The sequence below is a fragment of the Oncorhynchus mykiss genome, chromosome 10 (assembly GCF_057628025.1).
Source record: "Oncorhynchus mykiss isolate SJ-2025 chromosome 10, ASM5762802v1, whole genome shotgun sequence".
Taxonomy (NCBI): Eukaryota; Metazoa; Chordata; class Actinopteri; order Salmoniformes; family Salmonidae; genus Oncorhynchus; species Oncorhynchus mykiss.
Window position 1 is genome coordinate 47,139,468 of NC_143031.1, and position 19,479 is coordinate 47,158,946.

The 19,479-nt window shown below is 42.7% G+C and overlaps 1 protein-coding gene across 1 annotated transcript in view; it reads right to left on the reverse strand.

Annotated features, from left to right (window-relative positions):
* Nucleotides 1-12,216: 12,216 nt before the first annotated feature.
* LOC110534108 (ADP/ATP translocase 2) overlaps nt 12,217-19,479 on the reverse strand; it is a 28,413-nt gene continuing 21,150 nt past the window's right edge. Inside the window, exons 2-4 of the mRNA XM_021618782.3 lie at nt 15,226-15,709; nt 14,992-15,132; nt 12,217-14,097 (exon numbers count right to left, since the gene is read on the reverse strand). Coding sequence (XP_021474457.1) covers nt 13,940-14,097; nt 14,992-15,132; nt 15,226-15,709 — 783 coding nt within the window. The 3' untranslated portion in view covers nt 12,217-13,939. The remainder of the gene's footprint in view (nt 14,098-14,991; nt 15,133-15,225; nt 15,710-19,479) is intronic.

Sequence of the window (19,479 nt, forward strand, 5' to 3'; positions counted from 1 at the left end):
TTGCATATACTCAAATGTAACACAGAATATAGTGTGTGTGTGTGAGTGAGTGAGTGAGTTAATCATAATAATACATTTGCTATTCCCTTGTTTACAGACTGGGCGTGCAGCAGGCAAACCCAGTGATGCTACTGGTCGCTCATCTACAGTTGGGACACAGACACTCCAGCAAGCATTTAAAAGGCAGGCTGCTTATGCACCAACATTTAAAAAATGCTCAAGACCTCACTGCAGGCCTTTCATATTACATTGCAAAGGACATGATGCCATTTCAAATTGTTGAGAGGCCTGGCTTTCTGAGGCAGATGAAGGTTGCCGTGCCTCACTACAAAGTGCCATCACGAACATTATTTTCTAAGACTGAAATCCCAAACCTGTACAACCAGGGTAAAGCTGATGTTGGAAAAAGTTTGGCTCAAGGCACATGGTTTGCTGCACCTACTGACCTCTTGACCAGTAAAAGCAGGGTGGTCAACCCTACATCAGCTTCACTATCCATTACCTCACCCTAGACTGGCAACTGGAATCAAACTGCCTAGAAATACAGTTCTTCCCAGAAGATCACTCGACTCACATCATCAGAGTGTTTTTTGAGAATATGCTGGAAGAGTGGGGGATCAACGAGAAAGACCTGGTCTGCATAACCACAGAACGCATCAAACATGATCAAGGCTTTTGAAGAGTTCCCAGATCTGTGGCTTTGGTGCTTTGGCCATAATTTAAACCTGGTCATCTCAAAGGCTCTGAAAATTCAGAGCTGACACAGCAGTCAAGGCCTGCCGTCATCTGGTCCAAGGCTTCTCACGGAGCTGGAAGAGGAGAGAACTTGAGAGAAAAGCAAGCTGCCCTCAACATGCCACTGAAGGCTTTGATACATGATGTGGTGAACCGATGGGGATCTACACACAAGATGCTTGAGCGTTTCCTCAGCCAACAGCAGCCAGTCTGTGTGACCCTGGCGGGAGATAGAGGAACATGGCATCAAGGATGAGGAACAAGGAACAAGGATGCCGACATAAGTGTCATGGGAGCAACTGTGCCAGCTCCTTGAACCTCTGAGAAAGTTTACAGATGCACTTGCCTCATAGACACGAGTGACACTGTCAGCCATCAAGCCTGTCCTGGACCACATCACCCGTGACGTTCTGGAGGAAAAGGACTACGGAGCCATCCCTGAACAAGGAGATGAATAGGGTAATGAGTGAAGACATTAACAACAGATACACAGAGAAGGCAAAGAGAGTCATGCACATGGCTTGTTTCATTGACCCCCGCTTCAAAAGGAGCCTTTTAGATGCGCCTGAGGCTGCACAAGTTGACACTGACAGCTGTGTCCAGAGGCCTTGAAGCTGGCAGCTGCACAAGTCAGGGAAGAACCACAAAGCACCAGCAGCACCTCCACCACCAACACCCCCACATCGGCATCAGAGGGGAAAGTCCTGGCTGGGTTACTGAGAAAGAGGCAGCAGAGAGGCGAAGAGGGTCAGATTCCGACCACCCCAGAAGACATAGTGAAAGAAGAGATCCGGGTCTACCTGTCTCTGCCACCCATTCCAGCAGAAGAGGATCCACTGGTGTGGTGGAGGGGCCATGCATCAGAGCTGCCTCAACCTTGCCAGGGTTGCCAAGAAGCTTTTGTGCATCCCAGCAACCAGCGTGCCATCAGAGAGTGTTCAGTGCCAGCGGGCACATTGCCTCCCCTCGCAGATCACTACTTAAACCGGACAAAGTAAATATGCTGACATTTTTACATTTCAATCTCAAGTGAACAAAGATGCATATATACAGGATGTTAGACCAGCAGCCCCTCGTTTTATTGTGAAGGAGAGAACAGACATACAATCAGTGCTGTTCATTTGATTTAAACATATTTTGTGTTGTTATTTTAATGTCAACACCTGCACATTGGATGTGTTTACATATGGTTGTATTGTTGTTACATGCACATTGGATGTGTTTACATATGGTTGTATTGTTCTTACATGCACATTGGATGTGTTTACATATGGTTGTGTTGTTGTTACAAGCACATTGGATGTGTTTACATATGGTTGTATTGTTCTTACATGCACATTGGATGTGTTTACATATGGTTGTATTGTTCTTACATGCACATTGGATGTGTTTACATATGGTTGTATTGTTGTTACATGCACATTGGATGTGTTTACATATGGTTGTATTGTTGTTACATGCACATTGGATGTGTTTACATATGGTTGTATTGTTCTTACATGCACATTGGATGTGTTTACATATGGTTGTATTGTTCTTACATGCACATTGGATGTGTTTACATATGGTTGTATTGTTCTTACATGCACATTGGATGTGTTTACATATGGTTGTATTGTTCTTACATGCACATTGGATGTGTTTACATATGGTTGTATTGTTCTTACATGCACATTGCTTTATTTGTGTTGCTTTTAAATGCACATTTGATTTGCTTACTGAAGGTTGTGTTCATTTAAACCTGCACTAGGGAAACTTTTACCTCTCATGGCCACATGGTGCCATCTTTAATGTTCATGTTTAATGTTATTATTTGAATGTTTATGCACACAAAGTGGTTTTCAATATAAAACTTGGTGAAATTATTTCAGTGTGTGTATCAGTACTTTTTGAACATTTCCAGCACGTTTTAACAATACCACGATAATACTGATAACCGTGATCATTTTGGTCGCTATAATTGTGATATGAAATTTTCATACCATTTCATCTCTAGTTCTGAGCATGTCAAATTGGGTGTCAAATGAAAGCTAAGAGTCAATATTAAAAATATATAGATGTACATTTATCAAAGTTTCAAACCTTAAAATTAGGAATAAGCAAAGGCTTTTATTTCTGGGCAAACAGATGTATTAGAAATGCATCACTCTGCTCAGACTGGGTGAATATGCGCTTTGGTGATGAATTTCACCTCCCTATGTTATAAAATATATATATATATTTTTGTTTTTAAATACGTTTGACCAAGACACATTTGATTCTTCTGAATCGTTCAGTGGGGTTTGTCTCAAAATATTTCAATAACATTATATCCCAAAAGTCGGAATTCGTAATCTAATACATCCGATAATAAGCAGCGAGCTCTGTCGACTGAGGGGTGCAGCTTTCTCGTAGCAACTCGATTTTACATGTGGTGGTGGTCATTTCCGCAGGTTGCAAAAGGAAACATTTTCATGACGAGCGGAATGAAGTGTGAAAGGCTTTGAAAAAAATAAAATAAACTTGTGGTACACACAGTGCCCTGACGCTGTTGACATTTCAGAGATACACTTGTTTTTGTGAGAAATAGATATTAAAAGTGTATGCTAAATATGAAAATACTACTACATGTCATGTCTCAAAATCGATATCTATCTTACCTCTATTGTTTTATGTCATGTGGCTCCCGAGTGGCGCAGCGGTCTAAGGCACTGCATCTCAGTGCAAGAGGTGTCACTACAGTCCCTGGTTTGAATCCAGGCTGAATCACATCTGGCCATGATTGGAAGTCCCATGGGGTGGCGCACAATTGGCCCAGCGTCGTCTGGGGTAGGCCGTCATTGTAAATAAGAATTTGTTCTTAACGGACTTTCCTAGTTAAATACAAATAAATTAGAGAAGAAATATGACGAGTTCAAGGGGAAAGGGAATCCTGTTAGCTAGCCTTCATTATTGCACAGCATCCAACCAAGCTATTTCGATGCTGTGCAAATTCCCTTATTTTTGACCACTTTTTTTGTGGCCTCCATTGATTTAGTCACCCTAATTTTGACCATCCAACAAGGGTAAACGGATTATGATAGACAGTACTTTAGGGGATTATCTACACAATTAACATATTATTTTACCCATTTGTCAAAATAGGCGTTTTTGCTTGGACACCCTAAATAATGTTGAAGTAAGAATTCCTGCCAACTAATAGCAACACTTATATTTAGTTTTGGAGAAATGATTTGCCTACTGTAAGTTTAAGAAATATTGCTTTGTGCTTTGTAATTCCATTACCAAAAAATCTAAACATCTTTAAAATATTCTAATTTCTCTCCCTCATGTGGAGGGAGGATAATGAAAGCTCCCAGAAGTAACAATTAAGGTAGACCTACCAATTAGTTTGTGTTTTTACTGATATCAAGGTTGTTTATTAATTATTACGTGATTAAAACTCATTCTGTTACCAAATTGTTAATTACTACAATTGAATTGGCTACAATGGGAAATCATTGTAGTCACAAACCACAGTTGGGTCACCTGCTACTGTCCTACCTTCCACTGACTGTTATGTTCAGCTCATGACAGTTTTTCTTCTCTTTCTGTCATTTGGTGGACAAAGCAAGACTGTGAAAAGTCTGGACGACCCCTCATTCTCCCTCTCGCTGCCGCTCTTCTCACTCGCCCAGTTAATGTCACATCCCATGGCTCTTACCGACACCTACCATGACACCTACCACCTACCCTCCGTTTACTGTAACAAGCATCCTCCCCCCCTGAGCGACCGGCCAACAAGGGGCGTCCATGGACGTTGAAAAGTAATTGAAGGAAAAAAGGAAACCGCACACTGCTCTTGATAGGATCGCAAGTTTGGACAGCACAGTACAGTAGAGAACAGTACAGTAAAGTAGAGATCAGTACAGTAGAGCACACTAGAATACAGTGTAATGCACCATACTGCAGTGTGGGGTCATTTTCTCAGTGGGGTCATTTTATTTATGAATATTTCTAACAGACTAAAATAATTTTGTCCAAGGGATTCGGGAATAACTTTAGAGGGTGTAATACATTACAATGTAACATTATTCATTTATGTTCTTAATCCTGGGCAACATGGGCCGGGGAGGCTCACAGGGATATTGGTATCCCAGTGCTCCACCAATAAAAAACTCTTTAAACTCAAAAGTATTTTTTTTTCTTCTCATAAATGCACTGTAATTTAAAGCTAGAATCCTTAGTGGCTATATACATTTTAGGTATGGAATATCATTATATACCCATTGATTCTTGTAGAATATAACTTATAAATGCTTCATGAGCTTAGTTCAGCTGTCGTACCCCATCAGAACCCAAAATATAAGCTTGTCTTACTCCAATGTTTACAACCATGGTAAATGTAAACAAACTATGTATAGCCTCAAAATATTGTTAAAACTATAATGTTGATATCATGGATGGTCAGTCCTTGCATCCATAGCTCCAGTCTTTCTGCTGTACTCATTTAACTGTGGTGTTGCGCCATGGCAAAATCATTGTCGCTAAGCCCAAAACATATGAAACATGAACAAATGTTTCTGTCGAGGCCCACTGTGAAGATGCTAGAACTGTCCACATTTACTTTTCCTCTCCAAAAAGTAACAAGTAATGATTTGAAAAATTGGACAAGCCCATAGTAGAATAGTTTATCAATTTACATTGTCTGCTTGTTGTGCGTTCTATATGAGATAAATATTAATCTCGAGTTGCATTCAAGTTACGAGTCAGAGGGAAACCTGCATTCTGACAAGCAGTCAATGCCCAACAATTCTTCCAATTGAGCAGGAAACAACAGTTTAAAGAGGAAGTTCCTAGCTTTCCGTTCCAACTTTATTTATTTCTCAACTCCTAAATATGCACGAACTGTACCATTTTAAACCCAGAGTTTTTTAGCAGCGTCATAGTTAAGCACGTAACCAGTCCGCAATTCGCTGTGAGTGCATAGGGGAGAGTGGGCAAAATGCCACCCTACCTCAATCTGACCATGACTACTCACTCTCCTGCTCAAACAGGAAGTACCAGTGATAGGAAAGTATCCAAACCAAAAAAAAACATGGATTACAGGCAACATCCGTGCTGGACTAAAGGCTAGAGCTACCCCTTACAAGGAACAGGATATGGACATGGGCGCATACAATAAATCCCGCTACGACATCAGACGAGACATCAAACATGCAAAAGGCCAGTATAGGACTAAGGTGGAATCCTATTACATAGGCTCCGACACTCGTCGAATGTGTCAGGGCTTGCAGACGTTAACGGATTACAAAAGGGAAACCCAACCATGAGTTGCCCAGTGATGCAGAACTCCCAAACGAGCTAAATGGCTTTTATGCTTGCTTCGAGGAATATAACACTGTGCCTTGCGTGAAAGCCCCTGTTTTTCAGAATGACTGTGAAATCTCGCTCTCCGTGGCCGATATGAGCAAAACGTTTAAAAAAAGGTTAACAGTCACAAGGCCGCCGTCATTCTCAAAGCATGCGAAGACCAGCTGGCAAGTGTCTTCAGACATCTCTCCTCGTCTCAGTCTGTAATCCCAACATGTTTCAAGCTGACCATCATTTTGTCCCTGCTCCCAAGAGCCCCAATGTAACTTGCCTATATGACATCTTTAATTATGAAGTGCTTTGACAGGCTGGTCATGACACACATCACCACCATCATCCCAGACACCCTAGAGCCGGGGGTATCCAACCTTTTCTAGCATTAAACATTTCGCAATATTTTTTTAGCTTTCAAATGGTCACATTCTTCTCTTCTCTCCCCAGCAAATATTCCCCGGGTCTCAATATACACTATATATACAAAATAATGGCCTTACTGAATGACCTTACTCAAGTGCTCAGTGGTTTTCAACGTGGCACCGTCATAGGATGCCACCTTTCCAACAAGTCAGTTTGTCAAATTTCTGCCCCGGTCAACTGTATGTGCCGTTATCATGAAGTGGAAATGTCTAGGAGCAACAACGGCTCAGCTGCAAAGTGGTAGGCCACACAAGCTCACTGTTTGTTGAACATCTCATTCCAAAATCATGGGCATTATTATGGAGTTGGTCCCCCCTTTGCTTCTATAACAGCCTACACTCTTCTGGGAAGGCTTTCCACTAGATGTTAGAACATAGCTGTGGGGACTTGCTTCTATTCAGCCACGAGCGTTAGTTAGGTTGGGCGATTAGGCCTTGCTCGCAGTCGGCCTTCCAATTCATCCCAAAGGTGTTTGATGAGGTTGAGGTTAGGGCTCTGTGCAGGCCAGTCAAGTTCTTCCACGTCGATCTCAACAAACCATTTCTGTATGGACTTCGCTTTGTGCACAGAAGCATTGTCATGCAGGAAAGGGCCTTCCCCAAAGTTGGAAGCACAGAATCGTCTAGAATGTCATTGTATGCTGTAGCATTAAGATTTCCCTTCACTGGAACTAAGGGGCCTAGCCCGAACCATGAAAAACAGACCCAGACCATTAATTCCTCCTCCACCACCAAACTGTACAGTTGGCACTATACATTGGGGCAGGTAGTGTTCTGTTTCTCCTAGATGTTTCCACTTTACAATAACAGCACTTACAGTTGACTGGGGAAGATCTAGCAGGACAGAAATTTGACGAACTGACTTGTTGTGAAGGTGGCATCCTATGACGGTGCCACGTTGAAAGTTACTGAGCTCTTCAGGAAGGTCATTCTACTGCCAATGTTTGTCTATGGAGATTGCATGGCTGTGTGCTCGATTTATACACCTGTCAGCAACAGGTGTGGCTAAAATAGCCAAATCTACTAATTTGAAGGGGTGTCCACATACACTATCTATACAAAAGTATCTCTCAGATATAGGAGAGGCACTTCAGAACAAACTTCCTTTTTCTGTTTTTGGGGGATTATCTATTCCATGTAGTGAATCTGTAATGCAATGTGTTTACATGGGCTAATAGCAGTAAGACAAAATATTTTTCATCATATACATTTTTGGGATATCTTTTTTTTATACTTAGTATGACCTTCTTACAACAATTTCATATAGCTTAGTGGAGCCCCCCCGGCTTAGACTCTGATGGGTTAATTGATAAGGCTTTAGGGAAAGTACCTCTAATCAACACACAAGACGGTTATCACATCAACTGACCACACGGAGTGATAGACATACACGCGCACCACACAGACAGACAGGGACAATATTGCTGGAAATGAATTGCCAGATAGTTAGATTTTGATTTTTAAGCCAATAGTGGATAACCAGGGGTGTGATAATGTCAATGTTGCATTGATTAGATTGTAGATGGGAGTTTGCACTGTCTGATGTGTGAGATTTGTTTGAAAGTTTTCGGTGGAACATTGCATGCACTTTCAGAATTGTTTGGCAAGCTACTCATAGTTGGGCTGCGAGCTACTCACAATCAACCTGTTGGAGACCCCTGCCCTAGATTCACTCCAATTCACATATCACCCCAATAGATGCACAGATGACGCAATCTCAATTGCACTTCATACTGCACTCTCCCACCTGGACAAGAGGGGAAATACAGTGCATTCAGAAAGTATTCAGACCCCTTTTTCCACATTTTGTTACAGCCTGATTAAATTGTTTTCCTCCCCTCATCAATCTACACATAATACCCCATGATGACAAAGCAAATACAGGTTTTTAGAAATGTTAGCAAATGTATTTAAAAAATATCACATTTACATAAGTATTCAGACCTTTACTCTGTACTTTGTTGAAGCACCTTCGGCAGCGATTACAGCCTTGATTCTTCATGGATATGACGCTACAAGCTTGGCACACCTGTATTTGGGGAGTTTTTCCCATTCTTCTCTGCTGATCCTCTCAAGCTCTGTCAGGTTAGATGGGGAGCGTCTCTGCACAGCTATTTTCAGGTCTCTCTAGAGATGTTAAATCGGGTTCAAGTCCGGGCTCTGGCTGGGCCACTCAAGGACATTCAGAGACTTGTCCCGAAGCCACTCCTGCGTTGTCTTGGCTGTGTGCTTAGGGTCGTTGTCCTGTTGGAAGGTGAACCTTCGTCCCAGTCTGAGGTCCTGAGCGCTCTGAAGCAGGTTTTCTTCAAGGATCTCTCTGTACTTTGCTCCGTTCATATTTCCCTCGATCCTGACCAGTCTCCCAGTCCCTGCCTCTGAAAAACATCCCCAGAGCATGATGCTGCCACCAACATGTTTCACTGTAGGGATGTTGCCAGGTTTCCTCCAGACGTGATGCTTGGCATTCAGACCAAAGGGTTCAATCTTGGTTTCATCAGACCAGAAAATCTTGTTTCTTGTGGTCTGAAAGTACACTAGGAACATTTTGGCAAACTCCAAGTGGGCTGTCGTGCCTTTTACTGAGAAGTGCTTCTGTCTGGCCACTCTACCATAAAGGTCTGATTGGTGGTGTGCTGCAGAGGTGGTTGTTCTTCTGGAAGGTTCTCCCATCTACACAGAGGAACTCTGGAGCTCTGTCAGAGTGACCATCGGGTTCTTGGTCACCTCCCTGACCAAGGACCTTCTCCCCTGATTGCTCAGTTCTGCCCAGGCGGCCAGCTCTTGGAAGAGTTTTCCATGTAAGAATAGGTCAGAACTGATCATGTTTTAATGGTACATTCCTAGATAAAGTGGGACTTCTGGAGTTGTACAAGATGTTAGATTCTAAATGAACAGAGTAAAACTCACGGACGACTAGTAAAGCTCAAACCAAGTTTATTCAACCCCTGGGTCATTCAGCTGTATAAGACAAAGACATGTTTACACAAGCACAAGTATTTATACCTCCCTTTAGGCTTTTGTCTCCTCCTTTTCTCTAAACACTACATCTCTGTTGCTAGGCAGGAAGTTATGTGATGTGGGTAATAAAACTGTTCCTTCTCCTTTCATGGGACTTGACCTGACCTGACCTCGGCCCACATTCCTCACTAATCTTCAGCTATCCACCCTTATCAGTGACCACAACCACGTGATTGCCTTTTTCCTTACTTAGTAACTTTCCAAACCCCTGGATCTTATCCACCCTCAATTAAACCCACCATATACATTCCTCCTACATATAACCATTAACTTTATGGTGTAGCAAGTATTTCAAATTACAACCTAACAAAGACAAGGACTTAGCCTACCAATTGAAGGAAATCAACAGTATGTAATGTAACATTTTTTATTTGTGTTGCTTTTGTGGTCATGTATGTTTGATCAGTTTTTGTGTCAATGTGCATTATTCATACTATTAGGAAGCTGCTTACTGAACGGTCTGAAGAAAGCATTGAGGTGTCAGAATTCACAGTCAAAGTTAAATTAAACTAAATGTACACGGTTTACTTTTTTCAAAATCCCTTGTGCTTTTATCAAGATAGTTTGACAGTTCAAGTAGTGAAAAGTGTAGCTAAATGTCTGACAAGATCCAGGAACATGTGATTTGACAGTCTGAACTGTATGTCTGTCTGCGTGTCATGACAGACAGGTAAAAGAGACAAAATCAATGTGTCTGACCTCATTGGAACCTTGGGTAAGACCCCCAGTGCCTTAATGATGACGAAAAAGCAGCTGAAGAACCTTCAACACAACCAGAGCACCCTGGAAACACCCCTGACCAGGAAGTAGACAGAACGGGTAAGACCATCAAAGGGTAGTCTTGAATGCAGGCCTCTGTTTACAACTGAGGATTTAACAAATATCCTTTTACAGATCCAAAGAGAAGTGGCTTTTGAGAAAACGTCAAAAGAGGTGTCCTGCTGGCAGAGTGTGGTCCTACAGAACCAGAAGGCATAGCAGCTGGTCTTCCCACTGAACCAGGAGCCCTCTGGCCCAAAACGCATAGAGCAGGTGGTGGCTGGATGGACGGTTGGTGTAAAAAGTTCCTTTGTTTTATTTCTGTTTGTGTTCCATGATTGTAAACTAATTTCAGATATTATGTGCTCCAGGACCCAAACCTTCCTAGAACAAGAGATATTCAGCCTCCTGCACATGAACAAGCAGCCTCTCCATGACCCTGTTCTGACACCCACTGAGGAGGCTTCTCTGAGGGCCATGAGTCTGGAGGGAGTCCCACCTCAAGCATCCAGCATGGGGTCATATGCATAAGATAAGCTAAATCTGGTGTGTTAGTGCTGGGCAAGGACAAAGACCTGCACACACTACTGCCCTTGACTTTATTTTGTATGTGCACTAAAACGACAATGTACTGGAAAAACAACAATGCACAAAGGTTTTTCTAGATGGTTATTGATGGTCTCACTTACCTACAACCAATATATAAAACGTGATTTTTTTTTGTCAGGCTAAGATCCGCCATGCAGATCTCCAAAAAGCCAGAGCTCTATAGTCTTATCATGAAGCGAAAGTCAAAAGGGAAATAAAAATTAAAAACCGGGGCATATCCTTCCAATATAGTGTACAGTTGACCAGGGCATATCCTTCCATGAGTGACTCAGCAGTAATCCGCTTCAAATGATCATCTCTTTATTCAAGGCTCCCAATTCACTCTCTTCCTCCACCTGCCCTCTTTGTACATAGTGCCGGATTATTATTTTAAGCCCCTTTTCTCCCCAATTTCGTGATTACGATCTTGTCTCATCGCTGCAGCTCCTCAACGACCAAACTACAGAGGCATGCTTTTGGCGGCCCGATCGGCAGCCAGCACTAATGCTTTAGGAATTTGGCAACTTGTCCTACAGATTCCAAATTCCTGCAGGTACGTTATTTGCTTCCTGTGTGAACTCAGCCCAAATGTTCAGGGAATGCGCAAGGTGTCATCACCCATGCCCCAATACTAACTTGAAGGACAACACTACTGTGTTTACCTGGATGCATGCCACCCAACACCACCAGCACGGTTTAATTTATGTTAGAACTTAAGAACACCAAATCTAATATTTCAACCTTTGTGAATCTATGAAACTAGATGATCCATTTTTGTCTGCACTTATTACACAAATGATATGAAATGTCATTGAATGTAATGTATGATAGGAATTCAAAGAAAAGAGACACATTTACCATTACATGATAATGATATGACAAATTATAACAAGTGTGTAAATAAATCTGTTTCCCTCGCACAGCTTGAAACACAGCACTGAAAGGCAAGCTTTCATTAATCTGCATTGCCCTTTTTTCAGGGCCAGTGGAGGCTCCTCAGAGGAGGAAGGGGAGGATCATCCTCCTCAGTGAAATTTCATAAAAATAAAAATAGCGAAACATTAAAAACTAACCTAAATATATTAATATGTCACCAAATAATTGGTTAAAATAGAACAGCAGTGTCTGGGCTAGCACCATGGTGTGGCTGTAGGACAGCTAGCTTCCGTCCTCCTCTGGCTACATTGACTTCAATACAAAACCTAGGAGGCTGGTAGGCCTCACCCCCTTCCGTAGACATACAGTGGGGAAAACAAGTATTTGATACACTGCCGATTTTGCAGGCTTTAATACTTACAAAGCAGGTCTGTCATTTTTATCATAGGTACACTTCACCCGTGAGAGACGGAATCAAAAATCCAGAAAATCATTTTGTATGATTTTTATTTTAATAATTTGCATTTTATTGCATGACATAAGTATTTGATACATCAGAAAAGCAGAACTTAATATTTGGTACAGAAACCTTTGTTTGCAATTACAGAGATCATACGTTTCCTGTAGTTCTTGACCAGGTTTGCACACACTGCAGCAGGGATTTTGGCCCACTCCTCCATACAGACCTTCTCCAGATCCTTAAGGTTTCGGGGCTGTCGCTGGGCAATACGGACTTTCAGCTCCCTCCAAAGATTTTCTATTGGGTTCAGGTCTGGAGACTGGCTAGGCCACTCCAGGACCTTGAGATGCTTCTTACGGAGCCACTCCTTAGTTGCCCTGGCTGTGTGTTTCGGGTCGTTGTCATGCTGGAAGACCCAGCCACGTTTCATCTTCAATGCTCTTACTGAGGGAAGGAGGATGTTGGCCAAGATCTCACGATACATGTCCCCATCCATCCTCCCCTCAATACGGTGCAGTCCGTCCTGTCCCCTTTGCAGAAAAGCATCCCCAAAGAATTATGTTTCCACCTCCATGCTTCACGGTTGGGATGGTGTTCTTGGGGTTGTACTCATCCTTCTTCCTCCAAACACGGCGATTGGAGTTTAGACCAAAAAGCTCTATTTTTGTCTCATCAGACCACATGACCTTCTCCCATTCCTCCTCTGGATCATCCAGATGGTCATTGGCGAACTTCAGATGGGCCTGGACATGCGCTGGCTTGAGCAGGGGGACCTTGCGTGCGCTGCAGGATTTTAATCCATGACGGCGTAGTGTGTTACTAATGGTTTTCTTTGAGACTGTGGTCCCAGCTCTCTTCAGGTGATTGACCAGGTCCTGCCGTGTAGTTCTGGGCTGATCCCTCACCTTCCTCATGATCATTGATGCCCCACGAGGTGAGATCTTGCATGGAGCCCCAGACCGAGGGTGATTGACCGTCATTTTGAACTTCTTCCATTTTCTAATAATTGCGCCAACAGTTGTTGCCTACTCACCAAGTTGCTTGCCTATTGTCCTGTAGCCCATCCCAGCCTAGAACCTAGTGTGTTGTATTGGGATTGTGCCACAGAGCATTATGGGGGTTGAGAAGCTTGGTGACATTGTTGGATAGAGATTAAGAGTGATAGTTGAGCATTTTTGGGACATTATTCAATTCGAATTCGTTTTTTCAAATTACAGGAGATGGAGGAGGTATATTATAAATTGTTTTCTTGGGTTTTAACTTAATTTTTGTGTCCAGTTAGCAAGGCAACTTTAAATAAATTGCACTAACTTCAGTAGCTAGCTAGCTACCAGCGCGAGTGTGCAGTTTTCTCCGCCAGAATGGTAGAATGGCCAACACTGCCGAAAAAGAGTTGCGAGAGTTGGAGAGGCACACATTTTATATAGCACACAAGATGGCAGCAAACATGGACCACAGTAGTCAAAACATAGCGATAGGGCAATTATGTCCACTAAATGTCATCAAAGGGACCACTAAGACTCTACAGGAATGGTGAGAAATCCATATCTTAATTTAAACCAGTGTACTTAGTGGCCTGTAGTTTGTAAACCTTTGGTTTACCTTTAAGGCGGTCCCTTTTTATCTAACTAAGGCCGGCGCATAATCACTACCCATAGACTGTAGGAAGGCAGGGTTCAAATAAATAAGGCAGAATGCAGTCCATAGGCATGAAAAATTGTGTTACACTTAGCCAGTGATGTTTTAAAAAAGGAATTTAGAGGACTTTCTTGAGCTCATCGTAAAAAACCAGCACAAAGGCACTACCCATGCCTCGGAGAACATTGGCCCAGCCTCCCTTGAAGAAGGCCTTTCCACCCTCATCACGAGCAATCTTCATCCAGCAGTCAATGGTCCCAAGATACATGATATCAGCTTTAAAAATGTAAGACGACACAAGTTAGGATGTTATGCCAATTAAGTAGTATTTGAAATAGTATGTTGCTACTAGTCCTCCCGATTCATTTAAACGTGGTAACACTAAAGCCCTGTTTCCACTGGCACTTAAAATTAGGGCTGAATTTGAGCTGGTTCGAATGGAATACTCAAATTCGAGGGAAACCAGGACCAGTTTCACAACTGGTGCCAGCTCGATTGGAATTCGGACTGGTGACGCTATGACTATGCAACCACCAAGCTGATCACTGCTGGATGCTGACACAACGTTAGATAACTTGCCTGGGCTTGTTGCTGTTAGCTAGCACATGGACAAGCAGTACTGCAGTACAGACATGACACAAATTACCCCCATAGCTGGATCCTTCATTCATTTTTGCACTACACAAACTTTTATGAGAACAGTCGACGAACGAATGCTAGCTAACGTGACGTAGCTAACGTGAGCTAGCAGGAATTTTAGCTGTCCAGGTCGTATTGAAAGCTTGATATGAACCTGTCGTCTGGTTTGCTTGGTTGGTTAGCTAGCTAATAGCCAATACGATGGCAAGCAAGGTAGGAATTAAGCTAGCTGGCCTGTTATGCTAGAGAAGACGCTAAGTTTAGCTTGCTAGCTAACGCCAGCAATACATGGCTCTGAGTCTTGCTGGCACTGGCAGGAGTATGGGGTAACTTTAGTTACATTATGGCAAAGGTGGATAAAATTATTTAACATCTTTCTCTCTAGCTAGCAACATTAGCGAAGCCAGCTGCAGTCACACATACCTAGCAACATTACATAATTTCTCATTTCTGGAGGCAGCCCAACCTGGGTGGACTTCAAAGTGCCAATGGAAACGGGGCTTAAATGGTTTGGGTCACAGGTAAACTCACCGCTTTTATGGCCAGACTGCATCATCATACGACGACGGACTGTGTCGAAGGGGTAGGCGGTCAGGCCGGCCACAGTAGTTACAGACTGAGCGATTGCCCAGCTCACTAAGATGGAAGTGTTCTTGGGGTCTGGCAACATTCCTGCAAGCACACCAAATATTACATATCCACACGCATATCTATAAAATGTCCAGACACCAATAACTTTCTGTGAAAATGTTATCCGTTATATACCTTTAGCTGTGTCATACATGCCAAAGTAGGAACCTCTGTAGATGATGATGCCTTGTACAGACACTGCAAAGCCCTGGTACAGACCCCTCAGACCGTCACACCTGAACGTCTTCACCAAGCAGTCTGCTAGACCATTGTACTCCCTCATTCTGGCCTTTCCGACATCAGCTCCCAGACGGGTTCTGGTGAAATCAAGAGGGTAGACGAAGCAAAGGGAGGTGGCTCCTGCAGCGCCACCAGAGGCCAGGTTGCCAGCGAAGTACCTCCAGAACCGCTTGCGCTTGTCTACACCGTCAAGGAAGAAACTCTTGTACTTGTCTTTGAAGGCGAAGTTGAGGGCCTGGGAGGGAAAGGCTCGGATGACATTGGCCAGGTTACCTCTCCAGAAGGCAAGGAAGCCCTCTTCCTTGGGAATGCGGGTAATGCAATCGACAATACCCTTGTACTGCATTTCTTTTGTGATCCGCTTGCTGGCATGTTGGACCTGTTAAAAAATAGGAGAAAACTGTGCAATACAACCCTTAACATGGCAAGACGGTAAAGCTCTGAAGCTGTAAGCCCTGCAGCTTCCCGGAAGATACTGACCCTACCGTTACAATTGTTTACACTGAGCTGCCCTCCCTTACGAAAAAAGATTGCAGTCAGATGCATTATAACTGCAGTACACTGCAGTATAACTACAGTTAGAGTGCAGTATGCTGCAATTACTGCATCTAAAATACCACAGTCGACAGCAGTTACTGCACTTTTACTGCAGTTTCAAAACTGCAATCTTTTTTTATGAGGGCTGGGGTCAAAACTAAATCATGGTTACATTAAAACAACGTAGAACCGGCGCGAGATAATGGTTGGAAAACGAACCTCAATGCAGGGATGGGATATGTTACTATACTCCAAATTTGACCTTTATCCACACTGGTCCATCGAGAACATTGAAATACTTCTAGTTTTACCGGGAAACCCAGTGTTGTAGTACTAGTCTGGTCTCGAGACCCCGTATTGAGAGTCTCTATTTTGTCTCGGTATCGGATACATTTGTACTAGGTATTGACTCTGTCTCAGACAGTGAGGACTTGTAATTTCTTCTCGAGACCAGCAGATAAAAAAACCTCATTATTATCCGTTTCCATTCAGTCAGGCCGAACATATACACTCCTTTCTTGAAACATTAATACGGTATCTTAACAGCCTTCATATCCATTATAGACATGTTTGCGCAGTGGCAACCCTATAGGCCTTCAGTGTGTGACAGGTTCGGGATTCTGAAAGGACAGCAACCGTAATACTAACGCACTCGTGTAAGAGAGTGCACTTTTTGTTGTGTAGTGGAGGGTATACACAGGTATAAGCCATACGCCTCGATCACACCAACAGAGAGTTAGCATTTTGGTACACTAGAAGTACATTCATTTCCAATGGAACGGTGCGTTTGCCTTGAACCATTGCGTTGCAGAGGCAGTTGCAGTGCGTTCCGTGTGGTGCATACGTAGACGGCTTCACAGAAATGGTAGCAGAAGATGAATGTTGAACTTTTGTTGCACACATAACCAGATGACGCCGCATAGTATTTTACACAATGACAACATCGGTGTGATCAAGGCAGTATAACCACTTTTTTTCTGTGGGCATTGGGTATACTCACTTCTTAATCCCTACTGATGATGCCTATCAAAGTAGTGTAGTGGAGGTATACGATTTATCAATTATGTAGTACCATAGAGAAGTCATGCACAAAGTAGCCTACACAATCGCAAAGCACATGAGATGCATGCACACCACATATAATCTGCAAGCAGCAGGTGTGCAGCTCTCAACGGGTTTTGAGCAGCTCGCATAAGAATAACATCAGTAGCTGGTAGGTTAGGAAATACTTATCTACCACTAAATACTAACTAATGCAACAATGGCTATGTAAACCAGGTATTGAAAATACCATTGGCCATTGGCCCAGTTTTATTGCAAGGAATTCTAATTTGTCCACCACATGCTAGGGTTGGGTTATAAATTACACCCTGTCACTTTGTTCTGTGGATAATCATTGAGGACAGGGAAGAATGAACATCTACCATCTACTTCTCAGCATAACAACTATGATTTAGTCAATTTGAATAAACCTATTTTTCTCCCCAATTTGCTTTGGGGTCTGTGTTAATGAAGAATCATATTGATGTGGTTTAAGCAATGTTGTGGACTTAGACCATCACATATATATACACACAGTTGAAGTTTATATACACCGTAGCTAAATAAATTGAAACTCAGTTTTTCACAATTCCTGACATTTAATCCTAGCAAAAACTCCCAGTCTTAGGTCAGTTAGTATCACCACTTTATTTTAAGAATGTGAAATGTCAGAATAATAGTAGAGAGAATGATTTATTTCAGCTTTTATTTATTTCATCACATTCCCAGTGGGTCAAAAGTTTACATACACTCAATTAGTATTTGGTAGCATTACCTTTAAATTGTTTAACTTGGGTCAAACGTTTCGTGTAGCCCTCCACAAGCTTCCCACAATATGTTGGGTGAATTTTGGCCCATTCCTCCTGACAGAGCTGGTGTAACTGAGTTAGGTTTGTACGCCTCCTTGCTCGCAGCGCTTTTTCAGTTCTGCCCACAAATGTTCTATAGGATTGAGGTCAGGGCTTTGTGATGTGCAGTTGCAAACCGTAGTCTGGCTTTTTTATGGCGGTTTTGGAGCAGTGTATTCTTCCTTTCTGAGCGGCCTTTCAGGTTATGTTGATATGTGACTCGTTTTACTGTGGATATAGATACTTTTGTATCTGTTTCCTCCAGCATCTTCACAAGGTCCTTTGCTGTTGTTCTGGGATTGATTTGCACTTTTCGCACAAATTACATTCATCTCTAGGAGACAGATCGAGTCTCCTTCCTGAGCGGTATGATGGCTGAGTGGCTGAGTGGTCCCATTGTGTTTTTACTTGGGTACTATTGTTTGTACAGATGAACGTGGTACCTTCAGGCGTTTGGAAAATGCTCACAAGGGTGAACCAGACTTGTGGAGGTCTACAATTTGTTTTCTGAGGTCTTGGCTAATTTCTTTGGATTCTCCCATGATGTCAAGCAAAGAGGCATTGAGTTTGAAGGTAGGCCTCGAAATACATCCACATGTACACCTCCAATTGACTCGAATGATGTCAATTAGCCTATCAGAAGCTTCTAAAGCCATGACATAATTTTCTGGAATTTTCCAAGCTGTTTAAAGGCACAGTCAACTTAGTGTATGTAAACTTCTGACCCACTGGAATTGTGATACAGTGAATTATAAGTTAAATAATCTGTCTGGAAACAATTGTTGGAAGATTACTTATGTCATGCACAAAGTAGATGTCCTAACCGACTTGCCAAAACTATAGTTTGTTAGCAAGAAATGTGTGTAGTGGTTGAAAAACGAGTTTTAATGACTCCAACCTAAGTGTATGTAAACTTCTGACTTCAACTCATATGCATGCAACAAGATTTTACTTAGTTACAGTTCATATAAGGAAATCAGTCAATTGAAATAAATTCATTAGGCCCTAATCTATTGATTTCCAGTGGTGTAAAGTACTTAAGTAAAAATCTGTACTTTACTTTTTATACTTTTTACAACTTTTACTTCACTACATTCCTCAAGAAAATAATGTAATTTTTACTCCAAACAGTACCTGTACATTTTGAATGCATAGCATGACTGGAAAATGGTCATGGACTTCAGGAAACAGCAGAGGGAGCAGCCCCCTATCCACATTGACGGGACAGTAATGGAGAGGGTGGAAAGTTTTAAGTTCCTCGGCGTACACATCACGGACTAACTGAAATGTTCTACCCACACAGACAGCGTGGTGAAGAAGGCGCAGCAGCGCCTCTTCAACCTCAGGAGGATTAAGAAATTTGGCTTGTCACCAAAAACACTCACAAACTTCTACAGAAGCACAATCGAGAGCATCCCGTCGGGCTGTATCACCGCCTGGTACGGCAAATGCTCCGCCCATAACCGTAAGGCTCTCCAGAGGGTAGTGAGGTCTGCACAACGCATCACCGGGGGCAAACTACCTGCCCTCCAGGACACCTACACCAACCGATGTCACAGGAAGGCCAAAAAGATCATCAAGGACAACAACCACCCGAGCCACTGCCTGTTCACCCCGCTATCATCCAGAAGGCGAGGTCAGTACAGGTGCATCAAAGCAGGGACCGAGAGACTGAAAAACAGCTTCTATCTCAAGGCCATCAGACTGTTAAACAGCCATCACT